The following is a 26365-nucleotide window of genomic DNA, read 5'->3' as shown; positions in this document are numbered from 1 at the left end:
TTGTAATATGCTTATAATAAAAACTTGAACTTTAAAAACATTCCCTTAACTCGCCGCTTTACCAGTGATGCTATTTAAATAAATACTCTTTAATTTGAGTCATCAATTTCAACAATATTTGTGAATGTGACAAGAATAAATAAAGACCTATCCAAGCACTCAAACTGTAGGCTGCTAAAAGCTACAATGTCACTTCCACATTTGTCACTTTAAAAAGAGATTGAAATAATTTACTCGAAATGCAGGCACCCAACTTCAGGCAAAATACATTGTGGTTATCTAAAGCTAAACCAAATAAATAAAACTCACATTTTGAAGTCACTGAAAAGAAAGGAACACTTCTTAGGTGGATGTGAACAATGTGCACAAGCTTTGTGAAGTCACTCAAAGTCAAGAAAGACAATTGGTAAAGAGGAAAATGAAAGATTCCGTAACACAGTTTTACAAGGAAGAAGTCCAAACACTGATGGCAAAACCGAACTGTCAGATACTGTAGTTTTACAGGAAATGCCAGGCAGGGTAATTTCCTTGTGTTTGTGAAATGGCATTGATAAAAGAACAAAAGAGGGATGAATTAGGACAGAGGAATCTGCATCTCTCTACACAGCAGTACTTATCATGGCAAAGAGGTGGATAGGTGCCAGTGTGATCTTTGTTTCAGACAATGTTCACTTGGCATTCAGCAGGCCACCACACCTGAACTTGGAGGATCTAATGTGATTTTATTTAATTTCTGTTTCTTTAAGCAATGTTTTGTTGTTTGATGTGCTGAGCTCAGCAATTACTCAGCAATACTGAAGTGACATCTTAACACTAACTTTGGATCTCGGTTGATCGGACAGGCTTTTCAACATGGAAGATCAGGTGAGTTTTGGTGGCCCAAATACTGAGAGAAACTGGGGGGCATTTCTTCTTTTGAACACTGGCAGCAGGACTTACCAGGCGCACTTCACCGGACTGTACACGGGACGCTGACGCTGTGTGTCTCCCCCGCCGCCACTCCTCATCGTTGGCCGCAGTTGGGGGGGACTACAGCTCCTGTCATCCTTTGCCTCAGAATCCCGCCTCCCTTCCGGCCAGTAGCGCGCCCGGAGGCGCTTCTTAAACAGCGGCTCCCTCGGTGGAGCGGGGGGCATTTCTTATTTTGAACACTGGCAGCAGGACTTACCAGGCGCACTTCAGCGGACCGTACACGGGACGCTGACGCTGTGTGTCTCCCCCGCCGCCACTCCTCATCGTTGGCCGCAGTTGGGGGGGACTACAGCTCCCGTCATCCTTTGCCTCAGAATCCCGCTTGCCTTCCGGCCAGTAGCGCGCAGGGAGGCGCTTCTTAAACAGCGGCTCCCTCGGTGGAGCGGGGGGCATTTCTTCTTTTGAACACTGGCAGCAGGACTTACCAGGCGCACTTCACCGGACCGTACACAGGACGCTGACGCTGTGTGTCTCCCACGCCGCCACTCCTCATCGTTGGCTGCAGTTGGGGGGGACTACAGCTCCCGTCATCCTTTGCCTCAGAATCCCGCCTCACTTCCGGCCAGTAGCGCGCCCGGAGGCGCTTCTTAAACAGCGGCTCCCTCGGTGGAGCGGGGGGCATTTCTTCTTTTGAACACTGGCAGCAGGACTTACCAGGCACACTTCACCGGACCGTACACGGGACGCTGACGCTGTGTGTCTCCCCCGCCGCCACTCCTCATCGTTGGCCGCAGTTGGGGGGGGGACTACAGCTCCCGTCATCCTTTGCCTCAGAATCCCGCCTCCCTTCCGGCCAGTAGCGCGCCCGGAGGCGCTTCTTATACAGCGGCTCCCTCCGCGTCGCGGGACGCGCGCGTGCGGCGCCGGGCTGAGCCCGGGCAGAGGGCGGGCCGTCGGTGGCCGTCCGGGGCAGGAGGAGGCCGGGCCGGGCCATTCCCCTTTCATTTGAGTCCTGAGGCGGACGTGGCACCTTTTAACATCTTCTCCGACCCCATCATAAGGTACTGTGTTGTTTCTGTGGGGCCCCCTGCCACGTCTTCGTTATAAACTGTCTGTACACCACCCTGCCATTTATCGTGTGGCAGTCTGAGGGTCACGATGGGCAAAAGGAAAATCTCAGATGTTAATGGAGGTTCTGCTAGTCTAACTGGCAGTATGGCAAAAAGGAACAAGGCCAGAAAATCTAGTAAAAAACGTATGCCACCTACTACGCTAGAACGCATCGACTCCTTAGTCGACGAATGTACTTCCATTCTAGATTTTGACCTAGCTGCTACGCCTTTATCTCCACTGCCTCCAAGTAACCATCGTCCAGGTTCCGTCATTATCCCCCAGATGTTTAGTAAAAAAATCGCCTCAAGTCCATCAATGGCAACAGCTCAGGACGGTACGCAGAGCCACAGTGCCATCCCTGGGGTAACTACTGAAGTTGTTAGCCCTTGTGCCCCTGTTGCTAACTTGGTACCCCTTGATCCCACCGTTATTGTTTGTACAAATCGCTTTGAGTTACTATCTGATATTGATAATGCTTTTGTGGAGTGCACGGACACCACTACTAGCCCCGCTGTACTTGTTGTTTCTAAACCATGTAGCGATCGAGCCTTTGGTCTTGGACCCTCATCACAAGGGGTTAGCCAACAACAAGAAGTAGTGGAAGAAACTGCCCCAGCTACAGGTCTAATCATGGAAACCATTAAGGCATTGAAGCTGGAAATCAGTGATCTAAAAGCACTAGTAAAGGAACTACTATTAATAGTTAAAAGACCTTCTATGCAACCTTTGCAATTACCAACTATTTCACCCAATACTGCCTATCACTTACATTTACCAACAACTTCTTCCTCTAATAACATCGATTCTAACGTACCTTTACCATCTCAACCGCAGGCACCATCCCTGCAAGTTAGACCAAATTCCTTACCACTCACTAGAGCTGGGACTAATCCTTCCAACCCTAACAAAAAAACTAATTCAACCTTGCATCACAACGCTACAATTAGCCAGGCCCATCCCTCTCAAAATTCTTCAGCCCACGATTTGTTTCTTTAACCTCCCATAGTGCAAAGACCTAGGGCCATCTCTCAGCCTATTGTTCACATGGTGGGTGTTCCCACGATTGATGGGTACGAGAGCGAAGAATCTCTAAAGAACAAGGTCACCCACTGGATCCGCCATACCAGAGGCTGTCGATCTCTTATTAGAGACGACCTTTTAAGGGTCCGTAGATTAAGATACAACAACTCCCCCACGGACACAATCGAGTTGACCCTAGCCAATCATATCTTAGCTGATGGCCTTATTGCACTTGAGTATAGATCTTCCTCCCCGACTCGTCTTCCATCCAATGTAGACATTTTTCCACTCCGAGTCACGACCTTGTAGGGAGGAGGGGTGGGTTGCCTTACCAAAGGCTTGAGGGCATATCTACTTTGGGACAAATTGATTGACTAACCCTTGCGCCCAATATATCACCATTTCCAAATGAAGTATCCCATGCTGTCCCGATCTCTAACTGTAGATTGTCCCCCGAAACATCCTCCTCTGTTATTTCCCGTGGGAAAGGGGGGATGGTGGAATACAATCTGTAGCCCCAATCCTACACTCATTGGACCCTGTCACTTCCCCTTCCTTAGCCTCAAATACGAACTTCAAAGTTATCTCATGGAACATCGCTGGTCTGAAAGCCAAACTCCCACTGCCAGACTGGAATAACTTTATTGCCACCTTTGATTTCTGCATATTCCAAGAGACCTGGAGCCTTACACCTCTATTTAAATCTGGTTTCACCTGTCATTGTGTTCCTGCGGTGTCCACTGGTCGTGGACGCCCCTCTGGAGGCCTCATAATATGGATAAACATTGCCCTCTCTTGCAGAGTCCGCCATGTTCAAAGCCCCTCTCCGGACGTGCTGCATTTAACCTTGAGTGGGCTGAATGGGGGGCCTACTATTGAGCTCTTTAATATCTATATCAGGGGCACCCAAGGAGGATCTAAGTCTCCCATTGTTACCATCTTAGAAGAGGACCTTTCCTCTTGTCCTTCCAACTCACTCATACTGGTCGCTGGAGACCTGAATTGTACCTATGAACCCCTCGCCTCTGAAGACATTCTGGAGGTCGAAGAGGAAGACGCCAGGTGGGGTATACCCTCTCTCACCGTTCCCCCAGTAAGGAGATGGTCACCGGTGATAATCCAACTGAATGCCCTGGTTATGGAATATGGGCTGAGAGCTGCTAATGGCCGACTTCCTTCCGACCTTCACGCAGCATTTACTTTTAATAGAACCTCCAGCCCATCACGAATCGATTACATTTTAATTGATCGCAGACTTTGGCACTACGCAGTGGACATGGTTATTGTTCCCACCACCGATAGTGACCATAATCCCCTGTGCCTGACTTTAAAGAATTTATGGACCCCTGATCAACCAACCCTCGACCATCGTCCCACATTGCTTACTAGAGATGTAATTCCATCTAATTGTAAAAGATATCTCAAATGGCCTAAAATTGCATTAGATGAACAAAAACTGTCTTCTATAAAAGAAATACTGCTACTAAAAACTGCAAAACTTAGGCAAGCATGTGAAGATACCAATGAGAATTCAATGGCTGCGTCCATTCACGCAGCAACTATTGAGTTAATCGGGTCTCTTTTCATATCCTCTTCCACTAACAACACTCAAACACAAATCACCTGGTTCTTGGTTCAATTCTGAGTGCAGATCCAGTAGGAAAGAGCTTGCAATCGCTATTAAATCCAAGGATTGCTCTCTAATCAAAAATGCTAGGTCTGATTATAGGAAGGCCGTAACCAACGCAAAGTGTACTTGGGAAGAATCTCATTGGTTGGCCTTGAAAAACGCCAGTCTAGCAAGGGATGGGTCCACATTTTGGAACCTTTGCAGATTTTCACGAGGCTCAGACCCCGACACAATTCCCAACCATATTACCAATCATGAATGGTTCACCCACTTCTCGAATCTCCACTCAGGTGACAATACTCAAGGCACCAGCGCTTCCCTCCCTATTATTCCTATAGACCCCACCTTGGCAAATCATGACCCTTTCACAGAATCAGAAGTTATGTCTGCCATAAATAGATTGGTCCTAGCCAAAGCTGCAGGCCCTGACGGCCTGCCCGACGACCTGTTCCGCTCCGATCCTAAATCTTGGGCCGTGTATTTTACCATCTTACTTAATGCTCTTAAGGGGTTACCTATCCCAGAGTCATGGAAGGGAGCGGAGGTCATACCAATATTTAAGAAGGGCTCCAGGGAGGACCCTGCTAACTACCGACCAATAAGTCTTATTGACATAAGCCAGAAGGTGGTTGGCAGGGTTCTGCTGGAGCGAATTCTATCTTGGGCTACTGAAAATAGTATCCTGTCACACTACCAAGCCGGGTTCAGACCATACACGAGCACGATTGACCAGGTCTTCAGGCTGTTATTGTTATATTGGAAAATCGTTCTGATTGGCAGGGGCAACCTCCATCTAGCCTTCATCGATCTGAAGTCAGCCTTTGACCTGGTCCCTCGTGACCGTCTATGGTCTGTTCTCCAGGATCTGGGTGTTCCGCTTCCTGTCCTCAACCTTTTGGTCCGTCTCCATGAGGGGAACTTCGCCAGGGTGAGATGGGGAACCCAGGCCCAGAGAACTGAAAAGATCCCAGTCAGCAGAGGAGTCCGCCAGGGCTGTGTACTAGCGCCCACTCTTTTTTCACTTTTTATGAATGGAGTGGTGAAATTCCTGCTAGATGTCCCAGCGGACGCTCCTGCCCTGGCGGGGAAAAGGTTCCCACTCTCCTATTTGCGGACGATACCCTGCTGATTTCCAAGACACCAGCAGGGTTACAGAAGCTCTTAGACAGATTTCACTTGTTTTGCTCAATAAGAGGCCTGGTTATTAACACAACAAAAACCAAGCTCCTTTCTTTCAAATCACGCAAATCACCCAGCGTACCCATCATGTTAGATGGAGTCCCCCTAGAATATGTCAAAATATTTGACTATCTAGGTATTAGAATTTCTGACACTTTAAGCTGGAGAGACCCCATATTCACAAAATGCTGCTTAATCACAAACGAGCCACGGGGGTAATTGCTAAAGAACACCGCTCCTCGAGGAGCAAGCCAATCACTCCCGCATTAGTGATCTATCAGGCCAAAGCAGTAGGTTCGGCCCTATATGGAGCCGAACTCTGGGGTTTTGACAACTTAGAAGAAATCACTCTGTCTGAGAACAAATTTCTGAGAGAATTAGTTTCAATGCCAAGGGGTACCCCTCTGAAACCTCTTTTCAGTGATATGGGTAGGCGCTCGTTTAAAGACATTGCAAGGCTACGCCCTCTGCTATTTTGAGCCCGCCTATGGCGCACCCCGGAGCTAGCCAAATACAATGAGGGCCTGAGAGAAATCATGAATATTGCAGGCTCCCACAAAATAAGCTGGCTTCGTAATATCAAAAAATCCCTTATCCAGCTTGGACTAAACGATGCCTGGGAGCATGGAGCCCCCGTGAGTAAGGTGGATCTCAAAAGAGCATACTGGGCCTGGATTGATAATCAGGATCTTGGCAATCCCAACCTAGGTAGGTTAACAGAAGCTTTTTACACCTACAAACAGTCTGTTAGCTTTGAGCCTTACCTTGAGTTCATACAAAAACCCAGGGATAGATCACTGTACCTTCAATTCAGACTCGAGATGCTCCCTACTCGTGAATTCCCCAGCAAATGGAAGCCTCCCTACCAGACCCCCGATACTTGCCCGACATGTACAGAAAAAGTAGAAAGCATAGCCCACATTATGTTTGAATGCCCAGCGTACAGAAACCAGAGAAAAAGATGGCTAGGCCCTGCTTGCCGTCTCCTGGGCATTTCGAACTATCGTGTCGCCTTACGTATTCTTCGCTCTGACACAAGTTTGGTGCTAGTCTGTGCCGTGGCCAAATTTCTGGGCTGGTCCTGGACTATTAGAAGCAAATTTAATAGCTCCACTAGTTGATCTAGCAAATTGCTTTTCTTTATATGTCTTTTTAACTGTATTTTAAATCAATTTTAAAAATATTTTACTGTGTTTCTTTTTAACCCAGCCATCAAGCTTTTATCATGATTCGCTGTAAAAATTGTTCCCTTGATGAACTTCTATTTTTACTATGCCCGTACGTATATGCTTTTATGATAATTCTTATCGAAATAAAGCTTTTTGACTGACTGACGAGAGAAACTGAATTCTATAGTTTGACAACAGCAATACGAAAATCCAGTCCACGAATCTTAAACTTCACAAACCCTAAGACTGTAACACACATAACTGATGGACTTTCAAGATGCATAAAGCTTTACGAGTCGTGCTTTGAGCATCAAATTGTGCCAAGCTGATCGTGGGCAAACAGTGAAGTTGGACAAAAACTGGACTAATATATTTTCTATGTTGTGTCCCTAGCCGAAGCAGATGCCACATTCAGGAAGCAATGTAAATGACACAACAGATAAAGAAGCGTGCGATCTGGTCGAGGCATTTGTGGGGGCAGGCATGAAAATTACTATCTCAAGAGCTTTAAGAAAAAAGAATCATGTCTTGGTATCTGTGTCAACTTTTACGTTGATACATAGGTAGCTTCACAGCACATAAGTAATTAATATCATCATATAATTCTCAAGGCAGCCACTATCTCAGACCTTATATATGAATATTGATGAATCTTAGGTGGGCCACTTCAATTTTCATGATCATTGAGAAAACTCTACCACCATTATAAAGGGGTTTTAATTTAACAATTGAGTGTTATCTGGTGCTACTAGGTGACAAAGGATATAATGGAAAACGGTTTAATATAAATGTTAACTTTAATTGGACTGTTTAGGTTACTGGAAGCCAATCCAGGGCAGTAAAAGCAAGATATGCAATTCCTGCTCTTTTCTCTAGGAGGAAACAAACTGTGGTATTCTGAAATTTTTTAAATCTGTCAAAGTTGATCACTGCAGAGGGCTAGATAGAGACTACTAACATAGTAAAAATGTGATGATTGTATAGTTATCAAAGGAGAAAGGCACTTACACTCACTTGAGGCCCAAGGGCCAGCATCAATTCTCTGACACACTCCACCTAATTTACTTTGCAATAGTGTAAAGAAAGGCACCCACGACCAGAGCCACTATAGATATGATGGCCACCTCACCAAAGAGGAACCTCTCATCCTTTTAGGGATTTCATTTCACTCAGATATAGACATCCACTCCTCTGTCTCTTTCTGATAAGAACATAGTGAGAAATCCACAAGGCTGTTATCACTCTCTCATCTTAATAGCACGCTGCTCTGCACCCAAGGTTAGACAGGCTTATGCAATGGTTGTGGGGTATTGTTTGTTACTAGGATTAGTCTTGTGCTCTCAAGCGAACCATTCCACACATTTACTCCAGTTTCTTTGTAGTGGATTAAATTAATATGAGTTAGGTGTGAACAATAGTGCGGTAGTGTCGTATGGGATTTCATGATAGTGGGGTTCATGGATGAGCTAGAGGAGATTGGGTTTTGTGAAGTCACAGGGATGTAACTTTCGAAGAAGTAGAGGTTGTGAATTTTTAAATGATGTATGGGCAAATAGCAGAAATTCATTAGCGGAGATTTAGGCAAATATGCACATGACTTCGAGTAGGTTGTGTTCAGAGAGAAGAGGCATGCACGGTATGAAAAGTAAAGCAAGGGTATATGAAAAAAAGGAGAGGCGACAATCAGAAGTTTTAAGTGATGATCAGTTATTCATGCTAGAATATTAGAAATATAGAAGGTGTTTTTTAAAACACCATGCAAGTTGAGACATGGGTCCCCTGCTCTCCATGACCATGGAGTCAAGCTATCCTGGCTAATGAGGGGTGAAACCCCGAAACCAGTCCTAGGATGCTTGTTTCCAGTCCAGGGAGAACCTGGCTTGGCAGTTCGGGCTGGACTGTTCCCATAAGGCACAGGGTCAAGACTGATTTGCATATCGCTGGGTTCAAACTGGAATGGCATGGTGAGCAAAAAAACAATCGATTTAGGCCCAGATCTCTGTACTGGGGTGTGAATGTATGACATAGTTCGGCATTCTGTCCATCAAATTCTTTTTGGATCAGTTGTTCATGCCACAATATTAGAATTATAGAAGATGTTTTTTAAAACAGCATGCAAGTTCAGAATGGAAGACAGTAGCAGGAAACAGCATTATTTGTCTCTGAAGATAGTGCTATATTAGGTATTTTTGATAGGCACAAGAATCAAATGAACAGTCTGCCCACTGATATGCTACCCTGTGACCACTACTCCAGCAAGGTCAGCTGATCAGCTCTGGGGTTGTAAGCATAAAGTAATGTCTTGACAAATATATAGGGAGAAGTGGGCACATTTAGGCTGCTCTCAAAGGAAGTAGTGACTTCAAGATCATATCAATGGGAGAAAATATATGGGCAAATAATACAAACATTGCAAATAAGATTCTGAAAACACTGGGGCGGATGTCTTCTGATGTAATTCTCAAGCGTGGCTTGCAGCATTAATCACAAAGCAATGTGGGATCCATTTTGGATACTTCTAGTTTGATATGGCACAACTGGAGGGGGAATGGACTGCTTCTCCAGACATAGGAAGTCTATTGCCTGCATTCATGTGGGTGAAGGATGAAGAATGAGACACTGAGATAGGGAGGATGGTGACAGAGTTCCCTATAGAAATGTAATGATGACATTCTTGGTCAGGGGCTGCTGATTAGACATCGTGAAGCACTGCCCTTTGGTACATGGTAGGGTGAGGGGTGGAAAGTTCTGATGCTGTCCTGCAAGGTGAAAGGGACCCATCAGGGGAGGCCTAACCTTTTGTCTTCTTTGATCACACATTCAAGTGAGCTGATGATAGATAAGAGCAGAACATCCATTTGTGTGTTCTCCATGCTGTGAGGGGCATTATTACAACAACGGCTGTGTCTGGAGAGCAGCCTTGAAAGGGCATTTTAAAGGAGAACCACCCCACACAGGTGATGCAAATGCCAAAAGGAGAGAAGATGATTTCAGAATCTGAGAATAAGACCTCTCTGGTGTCCCATTTGCAGGGGGTATCAATGTACCACTGAACATAATAGCAGAGGCAGCAAGCTTTGTTTGCAGGTTCACAGAACATGGAAGTAGCAGCCCTAGTTAAGGGCAGGAGCAACTGTGATTCTTTTTCAGGTTATTCAGTAATTGGTTGAAGTGGTTGCCTTCAAGGATTCAAAGATACATCATTGGCTATGTGAGAATAATTCAAAAAGAAAAGCAGATCAATCAAAACAGAGGAAAATAGCAAATCATTTGAAGACAAGGTTACCATGAGCCTTTCAATTCTGTGCACGGGAATAAAAGAAAAATAGTAGAGGTTTTATGAAGGGGCACTCGTGGCTGAAGCCCATATTCTCTTCTGAGATATATACGACTGCTGTCCCCTCCTCAAGATACATTGAGTTTGCAATGGCCTCATAATCTGTGGATTGTAAAGTCTATCCAAGCATGTTTCCTTTGTATTGAGTCTTCAATCTTTTATTTTATACGCAGCCAAGCTACATCTTGCAACTGTGGATCAGATACCCTAGTAGTCCTATAGATGGTGCACTATATATCTACTGGGCATTTAGAATTCCAGAGCAACAATTTCCCTTAAGACATGAGGGAAAATGCTACTTTGGAGCACAACTGCATATCAATATACATCACTGGGGCATTTTCACATACTGTGGAAGCACATGGCATGAACCATTTAACATGAAAAATACTGAATATATGCTTGTGGAATTGTTCTATTGTCCGGGATATTGAAGCAAGACTAATTTATTTGATCTCTTAAACATTTAGAGTAATCAATGGATTATTAGCTGAAAAGATTCTGAATGTCAGTGATGTTTAGCATCTTGCATGTCATAGTCAATGTCACTTGCTGCCACAGCCGGATCATGTTTTCCTTCTGCCTCGTAATGGCAGTCGCTATGCATAGATTACCTTTTACCACCAAGTTCACAGAGGTTTTCTGATCGCCAGCTTCAAAGGTCACGGTACCAGAGTCCTTCAAAGAAAGGTCCTTCAAAGTCAGCCTGTGATATCCTCCCGGCTGGCATTGGATCTCATTTAGTTCATTGGTGTGCAGAGGGGTTTTATCCAAAAACCACTTTACATTGCTGTACTCTGCCGGGGAGATCCTGCAAGTAAACGTGGCAGACTCCCCCTCCATAACATCCACATCTTCAAGATCCTCAATTACTAGGACTTTCTGGCCTAAAAGGAACATAGACACGTCAAACGCTGGGCTCAGGATTAGACCTGCATCTTGCTGCGATTAGGAAAAAAGTAATGAGTCGTCCACTGAGGAAATCCGGATAAGTGAGTGGTGACAAATTGTGCTTCTCTTAAGAATTAAAGAAAGATAGTGCAGATATAAAGAACATGCTTAGTGGTCTAATACACAGTAAGTGACACTGAAAAAAACATCCCCTTCCCCAAAACAGCCATATAAGCAGATAGACAACATATAACAATGCACTGAATACATGTAAACATGGAATTGACTTCAACTGTGCTCCAACATGACCACATAGCTCTGCCGCATGTTGCTGCTTACAGACAGACAATACATCGATGTCCACATGCAGATCATGTGCGCTCTGGTTCATGCAAACAGAGTAGGAGCTGACTCCTAATTGGGAGCTTGTCTCGACCCATGGAGGAAAGGAGGTGCCAAAGAGGTGGGTGGAAGAAGTAATGGGTATGTTGAATTTCAGAATCCATTGAGACTAAAGAATAATAGTCACATCCGCCTTTTCTTTGCATGAGAGCTGTGTCAGTTAGACCATCTTTAGGAAGGCGATGAAGGCACACAAAGATTACCTTCTGTCCACAAGCAAATAAGGAGCAGAAGAGCATGTTGTACCAATTGCAGACTGGATAAAACAGCAGAAAAATTGATTGGATAGGTTGGCCCATATGAGACCAAGGGATCTATAGACTGTACTGAGACAACCGGGGATCGCCCACACAGCAGCACCTCCACAATTGATGAAAGGGCGTGCCAATCCCTAGTCCATCCCATATAAAGCGTCAGTATGAAGAAGTCTTTACACGTGCCATGGAGAATGGAAGGGGATATCATTCACATTATTACACAAAAATTATCCCCACAAAATTATCTGTGATTTTTAAGATGACTTACACTCTATAGGCAAGGCGTATAAATTTCACTACTGCCAGACAATCATGCACAGGTATTAAGCAATTTTACATTGGCATCAGCCAATTCTGCAGTTGCATCTCCCTGAAAAGGTGAGCCAAAAACACATTTACACCAGTTGACCATCGCAAAAATAATATTTTGTATCAGACAGTCAATGAAAATGTCAGTTCATGACTGCTGAAAAACTGCACAGTACCAGTGAAAAATAATATTGTGTTCATAACTTTTACTGAAATTTATTAGCAACAAAATAAAATGAGTTACAAGTTCATCAGTCAAAACTTTCAAACTACCTGATTACATTTGATTGCAGTTTTGTAATTGGTGGGGGCGGGGGTGGGGGGTGGGGGGGTGGGATGAAATGCTGGGATTCATTCGGCTTCCATTGCCAAGGTATGTTAAATCACTGGAGAATGAATCACAAGTCCTGTATGTAATCAGGGTCTGGGGTTCTTGTGGACTTAAAAAAAACCTCATTCACAAATTTAACCTTCGGTGCGGTATACCTTGGTTTTCCACCTGTTTAGGTTAAGTGAAAAACATCATCATCTGGTCTTTTTTTATGCTTTCCTCCACCTGGAGGAGGACCCTCTGGTTTCTAACTGTTGTGATTAGAGAAAGTGAAGGTGAAGTTTGCGTGCGGTTAAAATTACCTCCATCTATCAATAAGGATTTTAATGTCTTGGGGATGGGGTAAGGCTAAAAGAGGGGAAGCAGTGCTGTAGTAGAAGAGTTACTGTTCTATGGCACCTAGTGATGGTTGTAGCTGGTCGACAGTTTTCAGCCCCTGTTGCCCATTCGGGTCTGCGGGCTGTCTTCAGGAACATGTAATGACACGTTAATGTTCGTCAACGTGTAGGAGTAAGTGGTGCACTTACCCTTCTTATTGTTTGAGTCTGTTCACTCACTTAAAGGTTATAGATTAGATTGAGTCTATAACTCAATTGGCGGATGGTCAAGCTCCGTCGGGGGACGGGCGTTTGGACTTTCTCTTTGTGATCCTAGAATCTCACAAAGAGAGAGTCCAACGATTTAATATACATTTGATTGCAACCAGTATTACACTTATCCAGTTAAAATGTTTACTTACCATGTATTACGGGATGCATGCTAATTTAAAGGAAGTCTGAAATAAATATAGATGAGTTTGCTTGGTTTATAAAAAAAATTAAGCATTACGTTTAGGTAATCAGCTTTGATAAGTGCCTTTCCTTAGCAGTTGAAAGGAGCATCAAGGTAAAAAATGGTACCTTAATAGTCCCAACAATTCACCATGAAAACATTTTTGGGGGCTTCGGTTTTGAAAAAACTCACGCCATTTTTTTCTGGTCAGTTAGTGACACCGGAAAACAATCTCCCAGCTTGCAGTTCTGGTGTGCAGGAAAGCCTATGCTCTGCACAATGAAGCTGTCATCCTCCTTAAATGTGGTAACACTGCATACTGCTATACTCCCCTGAGAAAGGCCATTAGTCATTTGGATATTAATGCACAGTCATTTTTACTCATTGCCTGGATTATTTTTGGCACACCTGAGATTATCAATTTCTTTCTGACCTCTTGTGTCTCGAGAGTAAGAGAACAAGCGACAATTGTTACTTATGTGCGTCATTATTGTCATCCTGTTTGGAATGCTGATATTGACTTAACTAATCCAAATGGGTATTAATTACTTTTGTTTGCCTGCAGTCTAGGTTCAGTGAGAGTTTGAAGCTGGGGCATTAACAGATAGGGAAAGTGGGTACATGTATCTGTTTGTTTTGATTGCGTTTAGGGACATATCTTATAAATGGTGCTCAACTTCCTATTATTTTTCTTAAACATTGGTCAGTTTTGCAAACTGCACTGCCTGCAAAAAATTTTTTCAGAAATTGCAGTAAAATGAAGCACTGTAACAGCAGAAAAAGCTCCGCCGCAGTCGCGGCTAAAGTTAAAACTATGCACACCCCTAGTTCTAATAGCCTTTTTGCCCAATTAGGAGGAGTGAATAGCTTCTGATTGTCCTTCCTCTTATTAGGTTCAGGAGCACCACTGCGAGGAGAGCAGCTAACAGAGGACATTATCCTCTTTTATCGCCCTGAGCTGAGGGCAATAATGATTGTTTAGTACATAAAATGCATATACCAAGAAACTACATTAATGACAGGAGCAGCTAAACCATTCTTTGCTACTTGTTCTCATGACACTTACCTTGTACTGACAATTTGCCATGAGACTGAGCATCCCCAATATCACAAGTATAGATGTCACTGTCATTCTTCTCCAGCTCATTCACTGTGAGGCTCAGGACTGCCCCTCTTTGGGTCAATTCATACTTCTTGGTTGGCTGCAGCTCCACGATTCCCTTGCGCCAGGTCACAGTTTGGGCCGGCTTCTCTGTCTCACATTCAAACTTTGCAACACCTTTCTCTTCACCTTTAACATCTGACAATTCCTTAATGAATCGATTCAATGCATCTGCAAACATTAAAGTAAACTGAGTTACAGATCTAAGAAACCCATGGCGCTGATCTACAGAATGATCACTGCAAAGCACTATATACGTAGATGGCACAATCTTGGGATGAAGACAGCGATTGTCCTTCACACAATATGAATTGGAATTGCACCACGTTTTAGTAACTTAAAATTCAGTTCTGTAAATCATCAGAGGAAGGTGGTGACGTCACGGAGACTACTTAGGCACCACCCATGCGCGCTGACGTCAGTTCTGTACACGACTTTCCGTGCCAGAAACGCAGAGCCATGCAAGAAACTGACCACTGGTGCCAAGAAACTAGGGCCCTGAAAGGGATGACCTTAACACTAGAAATCAGTTCGCAGAACGGGGAGAATGGGTGGGGTGGTAAGGAATCTATCACTAGCTAATGTCTCTCATAGATATATCGTTACACAAGTAGTAACTTCTGAAAGAGACATGTTAGTTATAGATTCCTTACCTTAGAATAGATACCCCAGCAATACCAACCCCGGTGGATGGTCTGCAAACAGATTACACCAGAAAGTCACAGAGAACAGAACGGCCAAAGAAGCTGTCTCTCCGGACTTGACTGTCAAGGCAGTAATGCTTGGTAAACATGTGCAGCGAGGCGCACGTAGCTACCTGACAAATGTCCTGCAAGGGAACGCCGCGTCCCAAGGCAGTAGTGGCTGCAGTTGCATGCTTTGATGCTCAGAATGACCCACCGCGAGATGGTTCGTTTGTGCACTACCCGACCTTTTTTGGCGCCCACGTAGCCAACAAAGAGCTGGTCATCCACCCGAAACTGCTGTGTATGCTTCAGATAGAATGCGAGCGCATGTTTTGAGTCCAGACGGTGGAGCCTCTCCTCCTCCCTTGAAGGATGCGGAGGCGGAAAGAAGGTGGGCAAAGTGATGGTCTGCCCGATGTGGAAGGGCGTGACAACTTTTGGCAAAAAAGAAGTACGGGTCCTTAACACCACCCTTGTCCGGATGAACAGAAAGGAAAGGAGGTTTGGAAGAAAGAGCCTGGAGCTTGCTCACTCTTCTGGCAGAGGTGATAGCTACCAGGAAAGCCTTCTTAAGAGTAAGAAGACGCAAAGGACAGGTATGAAGGGGCTCGAAGGGAGCGCACATCAGATAGGTCAAGACAAGATTCAAGTCCCATTGAGGCATTATGAACGGCACAGGAGGAAACGTGTGCATAATGCCTTTCAGGAAACAGTAACAACCGGGGACTTAGAGAGAAGGCTGATCTGGAAGCCGCAGAAAGGCAGAGATGGCCGAAAGATAACCTTTGATAGTGCCCAGAGCAGATCCCTGCTGGGCCAAGGAGAGGAGGAACAGAAGGACCTCAGAAAGAGGGGCAGAAAGGGGATCCACAGACTTTGCTGCGCACCATGCCACAAACTTGTTCCACCAGCAGGTGTATACCGTCTTAGTGGAGGGACACCTGGCTGCCAGAATGACATCACAGACTTCGGGAGGAAAATCAAAAGCTCTCAACTGTCGCCGCTCAATCTCCACGCATGGAGGTGGAGGCTGGACAGGTTCGGGTTGAGGACCGTCCCCTGCTGCTGCGACAGAAGATCCTCCCGAAGAGGCAGTCGGATCGGGGGATCAATCGCCATGTTGAGTAGCTCAGGATACCAGTATCTTCTTGCCCAATCCGGAGCCACAAGGGTGACTTGGGCCCGGTCGCGCCGAATCTTCTTCCGCACTCTGGGCAGAAGTGGTATAGGCGGAAAGGCGTACAATAGACCGCAACTCCGCTCGCGACAAAAAGCGTCGCCTAACGAGTGCTGCCTTGGAAATTCCAAAGCGCAGAACTGAAGACATTGCGCGTTCTCTTCAGTGGAGAATAGATCTAACCAAGGCTCTCCCCACTGCTGAAGGAGACCTTGCACCACGTCCAAGCTCAGACGCCATTCATAATTCATCAAGCACCGGCGGCTGAGTTCGTCCGCCCTGGCGTTCAGAGAACCTGCCAGGTGTTGAACCATCAAGGTGATGCCTTGATGTTCCAGCCATGTCCAGAGGCGTGCAGAGCCTCCTGACAGAGGATCCAGGACCCCACGCTGCCCTATTTGTTGCATTACCACATGGTGGTGGTGTTGTCCGTGAACACCTGCACCACACTTCCTCGGATAGAGGGAGGGAATGCCTTCAGTGCAAGTCGGATCGCCTGAAGCTCCAACAGATTGATATGGAGTCGGAACTCCGCCGGAGACCAGAGGCCCCTGATCTCCGCCTCTCCCAAGTGGCCTCCCCATCCCAGGAGGGACACATCCGTCACCACTGTGTGCTCCGGTTGGGGAAGGGAGAGGGATCTGCCATTGACCCAATCGCGATTCGTAAGCCACCACTGTAATTGCCGTGCAGTGCCCTGCAAGATCTGAAAATGATCGGACAGGTTGCCCTGATGCTGCGCCCACTGGAACTTCAGGTTCCACTGGAGAGCCTGCATATGCCATCTGGCATTTGTCACCAGCAGGATGCAGGAGGCCATCAGGCCTAGAAGCCGGAGGATCATCCTGACAAACTCGGGACAGAGGCTGAAACATCGGAATCATAGCCTGAATATCACAGACTCACTGCTCGGGAGGATAAACCCGAAACAGCATCGAATCCAGAACTGCTCTGATGAAAAGGAGCTTCTGAGAGGGACTCTGGTGCGACTTCGGCACGCTGATGGAGAACCCTAGCAAATGCAGGAGATTGACCGTAGGCCAAAGGTGGTTGACGACTGCTTGGGGCTAGCCCGCCTTCAGCAACCAGTCGTCGAGGTAAGGGAAGACTGACACCCCTGACCTGCGCAGGTGAGCTGCGACCACCACCATCACCTTCGTGAACACCCAAGGGGCGCTGGTAAGGCCGAAGGGGAGCACTGCAAACTGAAAATGCTCCTGGCCTACCCTGAACCGCAGGTAACGCTGGTGGGCCGGCAGGACAGGGATGTGAAAATATGCGTCCTGCAAGTCCAACGCTACCATCCAGTCTCCAGGGTCGAGGGCAGCCAAGACCTGAGCCAGAGTCCGCATTTTGAACTTCTCCTTCCGGAGGAAGCGGTTGACGTTCCGGAGGTCCAAGATGGGGCACAGGCCCCCTTTGTCCTTCTTGGGGACCAGAAAGTAGTGGTAATAACAACACCACTCCCTACTTCCGGCCCAGGAACGCACTCGATGGCCACCTTGGCCAAGAGGGCCGTGACTTCCTGCTGGAGAAGTACCAAGTGATCCCCCGACAGGCGGTGGCACCGAGGTGGCATGGCTGGAGGGGAGGACTGAAAGGGAAGGGAGTAACCCCTGCGGATGATCCGCAACACCTACTTGTCCGATGTGATATCGCGCCAGTGGAGGAGGTGGTGGTGGATCCTGCCACCCACTGGCGTGGGGTGCTCCACAAAGCTCGGATTAGGAAGGTTTGGAGGTAGAAGCAGCTAGGGCAAAGGTGGACTGACCCCCACGCTGATTGCCAGACCCGCCCCTGCGGAAGCCGCGTACGCGCTGAGGCTGGTTCTACACAGGCTTGCTGAAGGAACGTGCCTGGGCACCTCTGCCGTGGCCACGAAAGGAACGAAAACCAGGAGTGGCCGGGCTCTATGCGGAAAGACCCAAGGACTTGGCCCGCGAGTCCTTAAAGCGCTCCAGTGCACTGTTGGCCTTATCTCCAAACAGGCGAGTGCCATCAAAGGGCATGTCCATGAGCGAGCTTTGGACATCTGGCGAGAACCCGGTAGATCTTAACCAGGCGTGGCAACGAAGCGCCACAGTCATAGAAATCGCCCCACCCAGTGAGTCCGCGGTGTCCAAACCACAACGAATGGCGAACTTAGCCGCATCCTTACCCTCAGCAACCGCTTGGGACAGCACAGCGTGGATCTCCTCAGGACACTGAGTCAACACCGCTATCCCACACCGTGTGGGGATAGCGGCCCAAGAAGCAGGCTGTGTTCACTGACCGCAGCCCCAAGCTGGCCGAAGAGAACAACCGCTTACTGAACTGTTCCAGCTTCTTAGAGTCCTTTTCCGGCGGAGCCGTGGGAAAGGCACTCTGTGACGTCGAGGCTTGGATAACCAGGCTCTCAGGCGTAGGATGAGTGGTCAGAAAAGCAGGGTCACCAGGCGCCGGGCGGTGACGCCTGGCGACATTCTTATCCACAGGGGCCCCTGTGGCTGGCCACAACCAAGTGCCCAACAAGACGTCAGTGAGGGCGTCATTAAATGGGAGCAGGGGCTCCGACGAAGTGGACGCCGTCTGGAGCACCTCAGTGAGGAGATTAGTTTTAAGGGCCACGTTAGGGAGATCAAGGTTTAGAACCCCAGCTGCCCGATGGAGCACCATCGTGTAGGAGGCACCCTCCTCCATGGTAGGCGGGGGAGAGGCAAACCACGGGTCAGAGGAGATGTCGAGGTCGCCGGCGTCCTCTAAGTCGTCCACCCAGGTCCTGCTCAGAGCCACACTGATGGGCAAGAGGGTCCTCGGACCCCTCCCAGTTGTCCTCCACCTCTGTCACATGGGGAACAGACCGCGAAGGCAGAGCTGGGGCCGGAGAAGGAACAAACGGTGTCGGAAACGGCGCCGGGAATGGTGCCTGCCGGGGCTGAGCCGGCACCGCATCCCGGTGTGGATCCCAGGCCGGAACAAAATGGTCCTGGAACCGGGGCAAGGGCGGGACGAAGGGCACCCACTGCGGTGCCGCGGGCGGAGCCGAGGGTGGCGCTGGCCCTGGAGCGCTGGACCTAGTGGCGCCGGGGCCGGAGCCTACGGCGCAGGATCCTGTGGTGCCGAAGATGGATCCACCGGCGGCCCAACAGGATCTGGACATGGGACCGCGGGGCCCGAAGGCGTACCGGCGGGAGCCCGAGGCCTAAAGAGGCGGACCATGGTAGCCGACGGACCCGGGTAAGTCGGGTAGTCCGCGGGACTCCCAGGCTCCAAAGGAGCCGCAGGGGCAGAACCCCTGTTCCCCTCGTCCGCATCCGAGGACCAACGAAGAGCGAACTCGCTATCTAAACTACTTTTTGTGTCGTCTCTTACCCAAATCCGAGGGTGAAGACTTGGAGCCCGAGGAGTGATGACGGCGGCCCCGCGAGCGATCCCAGGAACGGTCCCAGGACCTGGAACGGTGCTGGGACGAGTGCCGGACATCCAGCAGTTTCCGGCGCCGCTCCCTCAAGGCCTTCGGGCCATAGCCCGACAGTCCCGGCAGGACCGGGTTTCGTGGTCGGTCTCCAGGAAGTAGAGGCAAACATCGTGGGGGTCTGCCACCGACATATTGCGACGGCAGGCCCCACAAGACTTAAAGCCAGGCATGATATGTGACCTTAAAGTAGCAATTTCACATTGGAAGAGACTTCCCCTTTTTCCATATTAGGATGTACAGCCCAAAATGTCTCTACGAATTGCAGAATACGCCATATGCCATGCCTGACCAGTTATTTTCAAAACTAAAAGACATAACAAGATCATTGCTATGGAAACATAGTTACTCCAGAATAGTGTTATTGATGCTTTAAAAAACTGCTCTGGAGGATGGGCTAGCTCTCCCCAGTATCACAAAGTACTATGGAACTGTACAGTTAACAACGGTGAATGAACGGGCATTCGCCATGCTGCCTTGACTAAAACAGAGAAGGTAAAAAAGTGTACGCAAACAACACTCTATGCAAAGGTACGTTTCCAGACAATTTACAGCTGGCCACAGGCTTGGTAGTGAGGACATCACTAGAAAGATTGACTGGAAAGGGAAGATAAATCTCGAAACAGCACTACAGATGGGATCCTGATTACAGGGTCTGGATGACCTGATGGGATTTTAGGGATGGGATACTAGAAGTATGTCTACACTCTGCAATGTTTAATGCCCCACATGTACCATACTATTTTCACAACCTTAAACCAAATATAAATGACATACTATTCTGACATTTAAGTTCTTGCAGCTGAAGCGTGAACCAACTTCAAACCCATCAGGAAAAGACAAAGGTGCAATCGAAGACGGGTTGGGTCAACTCACTCCTAGGGAGGTGTGGTGAGATCTGGGTTTCCTTTGGTCAAAAAGAAAATTCCTTCACAAGCTGTGAAAATTTGAACAAATCATTAACAAAATGTGCCAAAGCAGCAGTGGCCAGAGTGGTGCTTTCATACACATTCTGTGGAGCTGCCCGGTTATTAGTTAGTAGAAACCTGGAGGCAACACTCAAGTTCACATTCGGAATAGAGGCCCTCAATATATAGTCGGGAATTTGGAACACGCAATAAACAATGAGATATCAGAAATTGTTTATTATTCAAAGGTTAAAGGAGCAAGGAGAGCCACAGCATAGTTGTGAAGCAGAGAAACACAATGGTGAGGCAGTCCAACACCTCCAACACCTGAGGAAAGGAGCAGTAATATGGACAGTATAGAGCAGCAGAGGGTGATATTGAAAGGTATCGATAGTCCTAAAAAATATGAAAATATCCCGGGGACCTGGGCGGAATGTGAAAGACATGATTAAGGATGGCAAATCGCGGGGTGCTGCTCTAGTAAACAACTCACTGAACACTTATCTTGGTCATAACTCAAATGCTACTTTGGAAGGTGCACTGCATTGAATACTCTATGGATAACTGCATATGCTTTTGGCACATTGCTGTGCCACTTCATCTATATTGTGCCCACGTATTAGACACAAACATAATATATACATCTTACAATAGCTTTATATCTTCCTTCTGTGTTGTTGTAATGAGAAGTTATCAATTGCTTAAAAGACAAATGTATATAAAAATTTGAAAAACCTATTTTTTTTTCTAATGAGTTCAATTAAGCAAACAAAACTAGAAATGAAATAAAGCAAAGGGATACTTTGCCCATATGTTAATTAACTGAGAGCATATTAATAGTTAATGAAAAGAAGTTAATAGACTTTAGTTGTGGATAAAAGAACCTACTTTTCAACTTGGAATAGTCCAAAATCTACAGACTGAGTAACTGATGGAAAACAAGGTGCTTTGCCATCTCAGAAAATAACTTTTTTCACTAAAAAGAATAATATATCAAGAAGCGGAATGATTATAAAGACATTTCTAATTAGATGAACATTTCAGTGACCTCTGACCAGAAAAAAACTTGTTCTGCGGGTACAATGAATAAAGTTGTTATTCTTCAAGATATCCAATTGTATCTTCATTTTATAGTCTGATACTATAAAATCCATTCGGTTTATGACTGTGGATATGATGTGCTATTGTTTGTTAGTTTGTATTATGTACTCTACATGCAGGTATTAATGTACGAGTTACTTACCTTCGGTAACGATGTATCTGGTAGAGACGATTCTAGCCGCAGATTCCTTCACGTAGGATTATCCTCAGGCGTGAGACTGGATCCAGAAATTTTTTGCCACAGCATCCCTGCGCGGCGTGGAGACACCACGCAACTCCGCCCAGGCTTCGTCCGCGTAGGTGACGTCAGCAAGGTCACATAAGACCCGCCCCGGTGCGCCCACGTAAGTTTTCTTCTGAGAACTTTTCCGACCACAACGCGGAACCACCAGATAAAAAACTGAGGGAGCATGGAAACAGTGAGCTAAGAGCAGAAAAATTGGAAAGAAACGGTGACTAACAACATCACCAGGGTAGTGCCAACACCACAGACCCCAAGGGCAGGGAAAGAAGAAGAAGAAGAACAAGAACAAGCAGAAACCCGTGCAGCCACCCTGCCCACACCTATTCAACCTCCCATCCCTGTGCCCCGAAGGGAGGAACAGGCATAAAAGGCATGGCACATGTAGGTAGCCCACCCCCCTCATCCTGAGCAAGGAATAGGACTAGTCCCAAGACAGACAGGGACCACCAACCTCCAAGCCACCCCAACTTAGAGGGCAACCACCCACAAGGACAAGGGCAAGACATGGCCAGAGGACCCTCAAACCAGAGGATAGCAATGGAAGGAAGGGAGGGGAGGGAGGACAAGGAGAGAAGCAATCCCCCCCAAACCTGGAGTAGCCAGAGCAGCAGGACACCGGCGCACCGAAACCCCATCCTCCAAAGAACCAAGCGAGGAATGAACCGCTCCCAGACAGAGCCACCCGTCAAAAACAAGGAAGGCACTCATAGGAGACTCAGCCCCCCACCGCGGGCGAGTACCGAAGACCAACCCAAGGGTCCTCGCAGAATAGGGGAGGAAGGGCGGGCCGTGAAGGAATCTGCGGCTAGAATCGTCTCTACCAGATACATTGTTACCGAAGGTAAGTAACTCATACATCTGATAGAGACTACTAGCCACAGATTCCTTCACGTAGAATAGATACCCTAGCAATACCCCCTGGGAAGGAAGGCCTGCGAAAGGAACCTACCAGCCAAAGCAGAACAAAAAGGCCCCACAGGGGACCAGATCTGTGGACCAGGCAGAACCTCGCCCCTGCCAGGCCAAGGGAACCCCCACAAGCAGAACCCCACCGACCCCAAGGGGACGTAGGTGGGAAAGAAGGCTGAAGAGGCCCGTACACTCACAGCAGAGGAACTAAGGGCAAGGACAGAGAGGCCGAAGCACCCCACTCCCCCACAAGGCAACATAGCTTCCGCCGAAAGCCAAGGTGTGGAAGACGGAAGAAGAAGAGAAGCCTAGAGGGCCCAAGGAAACTAAAGAGAAGGCGGCGAGCCCATTCCAGATGGAGAACAGCCTACCAGCCAGAACAATGCCGGCAGTCAAGGCCAGAAGCAAACAGCCCGAGTCCTCAGGCAACGCCTGGCAAGGGAGAACACAGAGACAACCCAGACCGTAGAACGGGAGCAGGGAGAGGAGGAGAGGCCCAGGCCACCACCACGAGTGGCCGCGCACACGACCTCAGGAAGCAAAAGCAACCTACGTAAACACCATGGAGAACAGGTACCCGAAGGTGACCAGAACCTTCCAGCAGAGCGCAAGCCATATGACCGCTACCATAACCCCACATAGGGCATGTGAAGTACCAAGATATGGGAACCCTCTTTGAAAGAACTTCCGCAGCAGAGGAAGAAACAAAAAAAACACGGGGAAAGAAAGCACCCCCGCTACAGGCTTGACAGCAGCCCAAGCAAAGCAGAAGGCCCAATCTCAGGGCTAAGTCTGTGCAACAACTTCTGCAGAACTCCCACAAAACAGCAAAAGGGCCGTCCAGCAGCCAACAATGCCAAAGTCCCAAGGAAGGATGTAACGGCCAGAAAAACATACTCGACAACCATAATAGCTGGCCTAAGAAGGCCCAGAAGCAACCCTAACTCAGAAGTTACTGAGGAGGCGACGGAGGAGGAGGAAGACAGAGCCCTGCCAAGAGCCTCTGGATGGCGGAATCGGCAGGGGCATGAAACAACAGACTGCCATCTAATGGGAGATCAATGAGCCTCTCCCGAATATTTTCAGGGAAGACGCCGTTCCGAAGCCAAGCATGGCGACGGAGAGCGACTGAGGAGGCCATGGCCCAGCCCAGCACCTCAGAGACGTCCAGAGCGGAGCGGAGAATAAACGCCGCAAGCTTCTGACCATCCAATGCATGGTGCTGCAAATCCACCTGAGCAGACTCCTGGGACGCTGCAGACCCCAGAGACTCAGCCGAGTTCCACAAACAGGAGGAGGCCCTAGCCAGCACACATAAGGTGTTAAGGGCCCACAGGGCCGCGCTGGTCGAGGCGACAATGGGGCGGCAAGGAGGGAAAAGTAGTCCGCAGAAGGGGGCTGGCGACTGAGGGGTGAATGGACAGGCACGCCGGGTCACGCGGCGTTGGAAGGTGCCGATGCAGAAGATGCAGAGGCACCGGGTCCCCGGAGGCAGGACGCCTCCAAGCCCCCGTCAAGGCAGAAAGGAGCGAACCTTCGAAGGGAAGCAAGATGCACAAGTTACTACTTGTGTAACGATATATCTGTAAGAGACAGTTAGTGATAGATTTCTTACTTTAGAATATTTCCCCAGGCGTCAGTCTGGATCCAGAAAGTTTTCTGCTTAGCAGTACCCCTGCGCGCCAGTAGGTGGCACCGTGCGGCTCCACGCCCGTCACTGGCGTCGTGCGCGCCGGGACGACGTCACGGAGGCTACTTAGGCGCCACCCATGCGCTGACGTCAGTTCTATACACAATTTTCCATGCCAAAATGCATTGTCACGCGAGAAACTGACCTTTGGTGCATAAAACTAGGGCCCTGAAAGGGGATGCCCTTAACCCTAGTAATCAGTTTGCAGAACAGGGAGGATGGGTGGGGCGGTAAGGAATCTATCACTAACTAATGTCTCTTACAGATATATTGTTACACAAGTAGTAACTTGTGCATCTGAAAGAGACACGTTAGTGATAGATTCCTTACCTTAGAATAAATACCCCAACAATACCAACCACGGTGGTGGGACTGCGAACAAGATTACACCAGAAAGTCACGGAGCACAGAACGGCCGAATAAGCCGTCTCTCCGGAACTGACTGTCAAGGCAGTAGTGCTTGGTAAACGTGTGCAGCGAGGCCCACGTAGTTGCCTGACAAATATTCTGCAAGGGGACACCGCATCCCACATCAGTAGTGGCTGCAGTTGCCCTGGTCGAATGGGTACGCAGACCCACAGGAGGCTCCTTCCTGGCCAAAGAGTAACATGCTTTGATACACAGAACGACCCACCGAGAGATGGTCCATTTGTGCACCGCCCGACCTCTTTTGGCGCCCACGTAGCCAACAAAGAGCTGATCATCCACCCGGAACTGCTGTGTACGCTGCAGATGGAATGCAAGCGCACGTTTTGGGTCCAGGCGGTGGAGTCGCTCCTCTTCCCGTGAAGGATGCGGAGGCAGAAAGAAGGTGGACAAAGTGATGGTCTGCCCGATGTGGAAGGGCGTGACAACCTTTGGCAAGAAAGAAGGACGTCTCCTCAGAACCACCTTGTCCGGATGAACAGAAAGGAAAGGAGGTTTGGAAGAAAGAGCCTGGAGCTCACTCACTCTCCTGGCAGAGGTGATAGCTACCAGGAAAGCCGTCTTGAGAGTAAGAAGACGGAGCCACAAGAATAACTTGGGCCAGGTCACGCCTGATCTTCTTCAGCACTCTGGGCAGAAGTGGTACAGGCGAAAAGGCGTACGACAGACCGCAGCTCCAGTCGAGACGATAAGCGTCTCCGAGCGAGTGCCGCCTTGGAAATTCCAACGCGCAGAACTGATGACATTGCGCGTTCTCTTCGGTGGCGAATAGATCTAACCAAGGCTCTCCCCATTGCAGAAAGAGACCTTGCGCCACGTCCAAGTTCAGACGCCACTCGTGATCCACCATGCACCGGCGGCTGAGTTTGTCCACCCTGGCGTTCAGAGAACCTGCCGGGTGTTGAACGACCAATGTAATGCCTTGATGTTCCAGCTACGTCCAGAGGCGCAGAGCCTCCTGACAGAGGGTCCAGGACCCCACCCCGCCCTGTTTGTTGCAATACCACATGGTAGTGGTGGTGTCTGTGAACACCTGCACTACACTTCCCCGGACAGAGGAAAGGAATGCCTTCAGTGCAAGCAGGATCGCCCGCAGCTCCAGAAGGTTGATATGGAGCCGGGACTCCACCGGTGACCAGAGACCTCTGATCTCCGCCTCTCCCATGTGGCCCCCCCATCCCAGGAGGGATGCATCCGTCACTACCGTGTGCTCCGGTTGGGGAAGGGAGAGGAATCTGCCATTGAGCCAATCGCGATTCGTGAGCCACCACTGCAATTGCCGTGCAG

The 26365-nt window shown here is 48.2% G+C and overlaps 1 protein-coding gene across 27 annotated transcripts in view; it reads right to left on the bottom strand.

Annotated features, from left to right (window-relative positions):
- The window catches only part of OBSCN (obscurin, cytoskeletal calmodulin and titin-interacting RhoGEF), a 1809553-nt gene that overhangs the window by 1299567 nt on the left and 483621 nt on the right, over positions 1-26365 (bottom strand). For 23 of the 27 annotated variants that reach the window (XM_085628811.1, XM_085628818.1, XM_085628815.1 and 20 more), the window contains exons 36-37: positions 14388-14654; positions 10975-11247 (exon numbers count right to left, since the gene is read on the bottom strand). In XM_085628811.1, the coding sequence (XP_085484937.1) occupies positions 10975-11247; positions 14388-14654 (540 nt within the window). The remainder of the gene's footprint in view (positions 1-10974; positions 11248-14387; positions 14655-26365) is intronic. The other 4 variants (XM_085628817.1, XM_085628831.1, XM_085628838.1 and 1 more) reach the window with 1 other exon arrangement.

This window comes from Triturus cristatus, chromosome 10, assembly GCF_964204655.1.
Source record: "Triturus cristatus chromosome 10, aTriCri1.1, whole genome shotgun sequence".
Taxonomy (NCBI): Eukaryota; Metazoa; Chordata; class Amphibia; order Caudata; family Salamandridae; genus Triturus; species Triturus cristatus.
The sequence above is the reverse complement of the archived record's forward strand: the minus strand, read 5'-3'. Positions and strand labels throughout refer to the sequence as shown.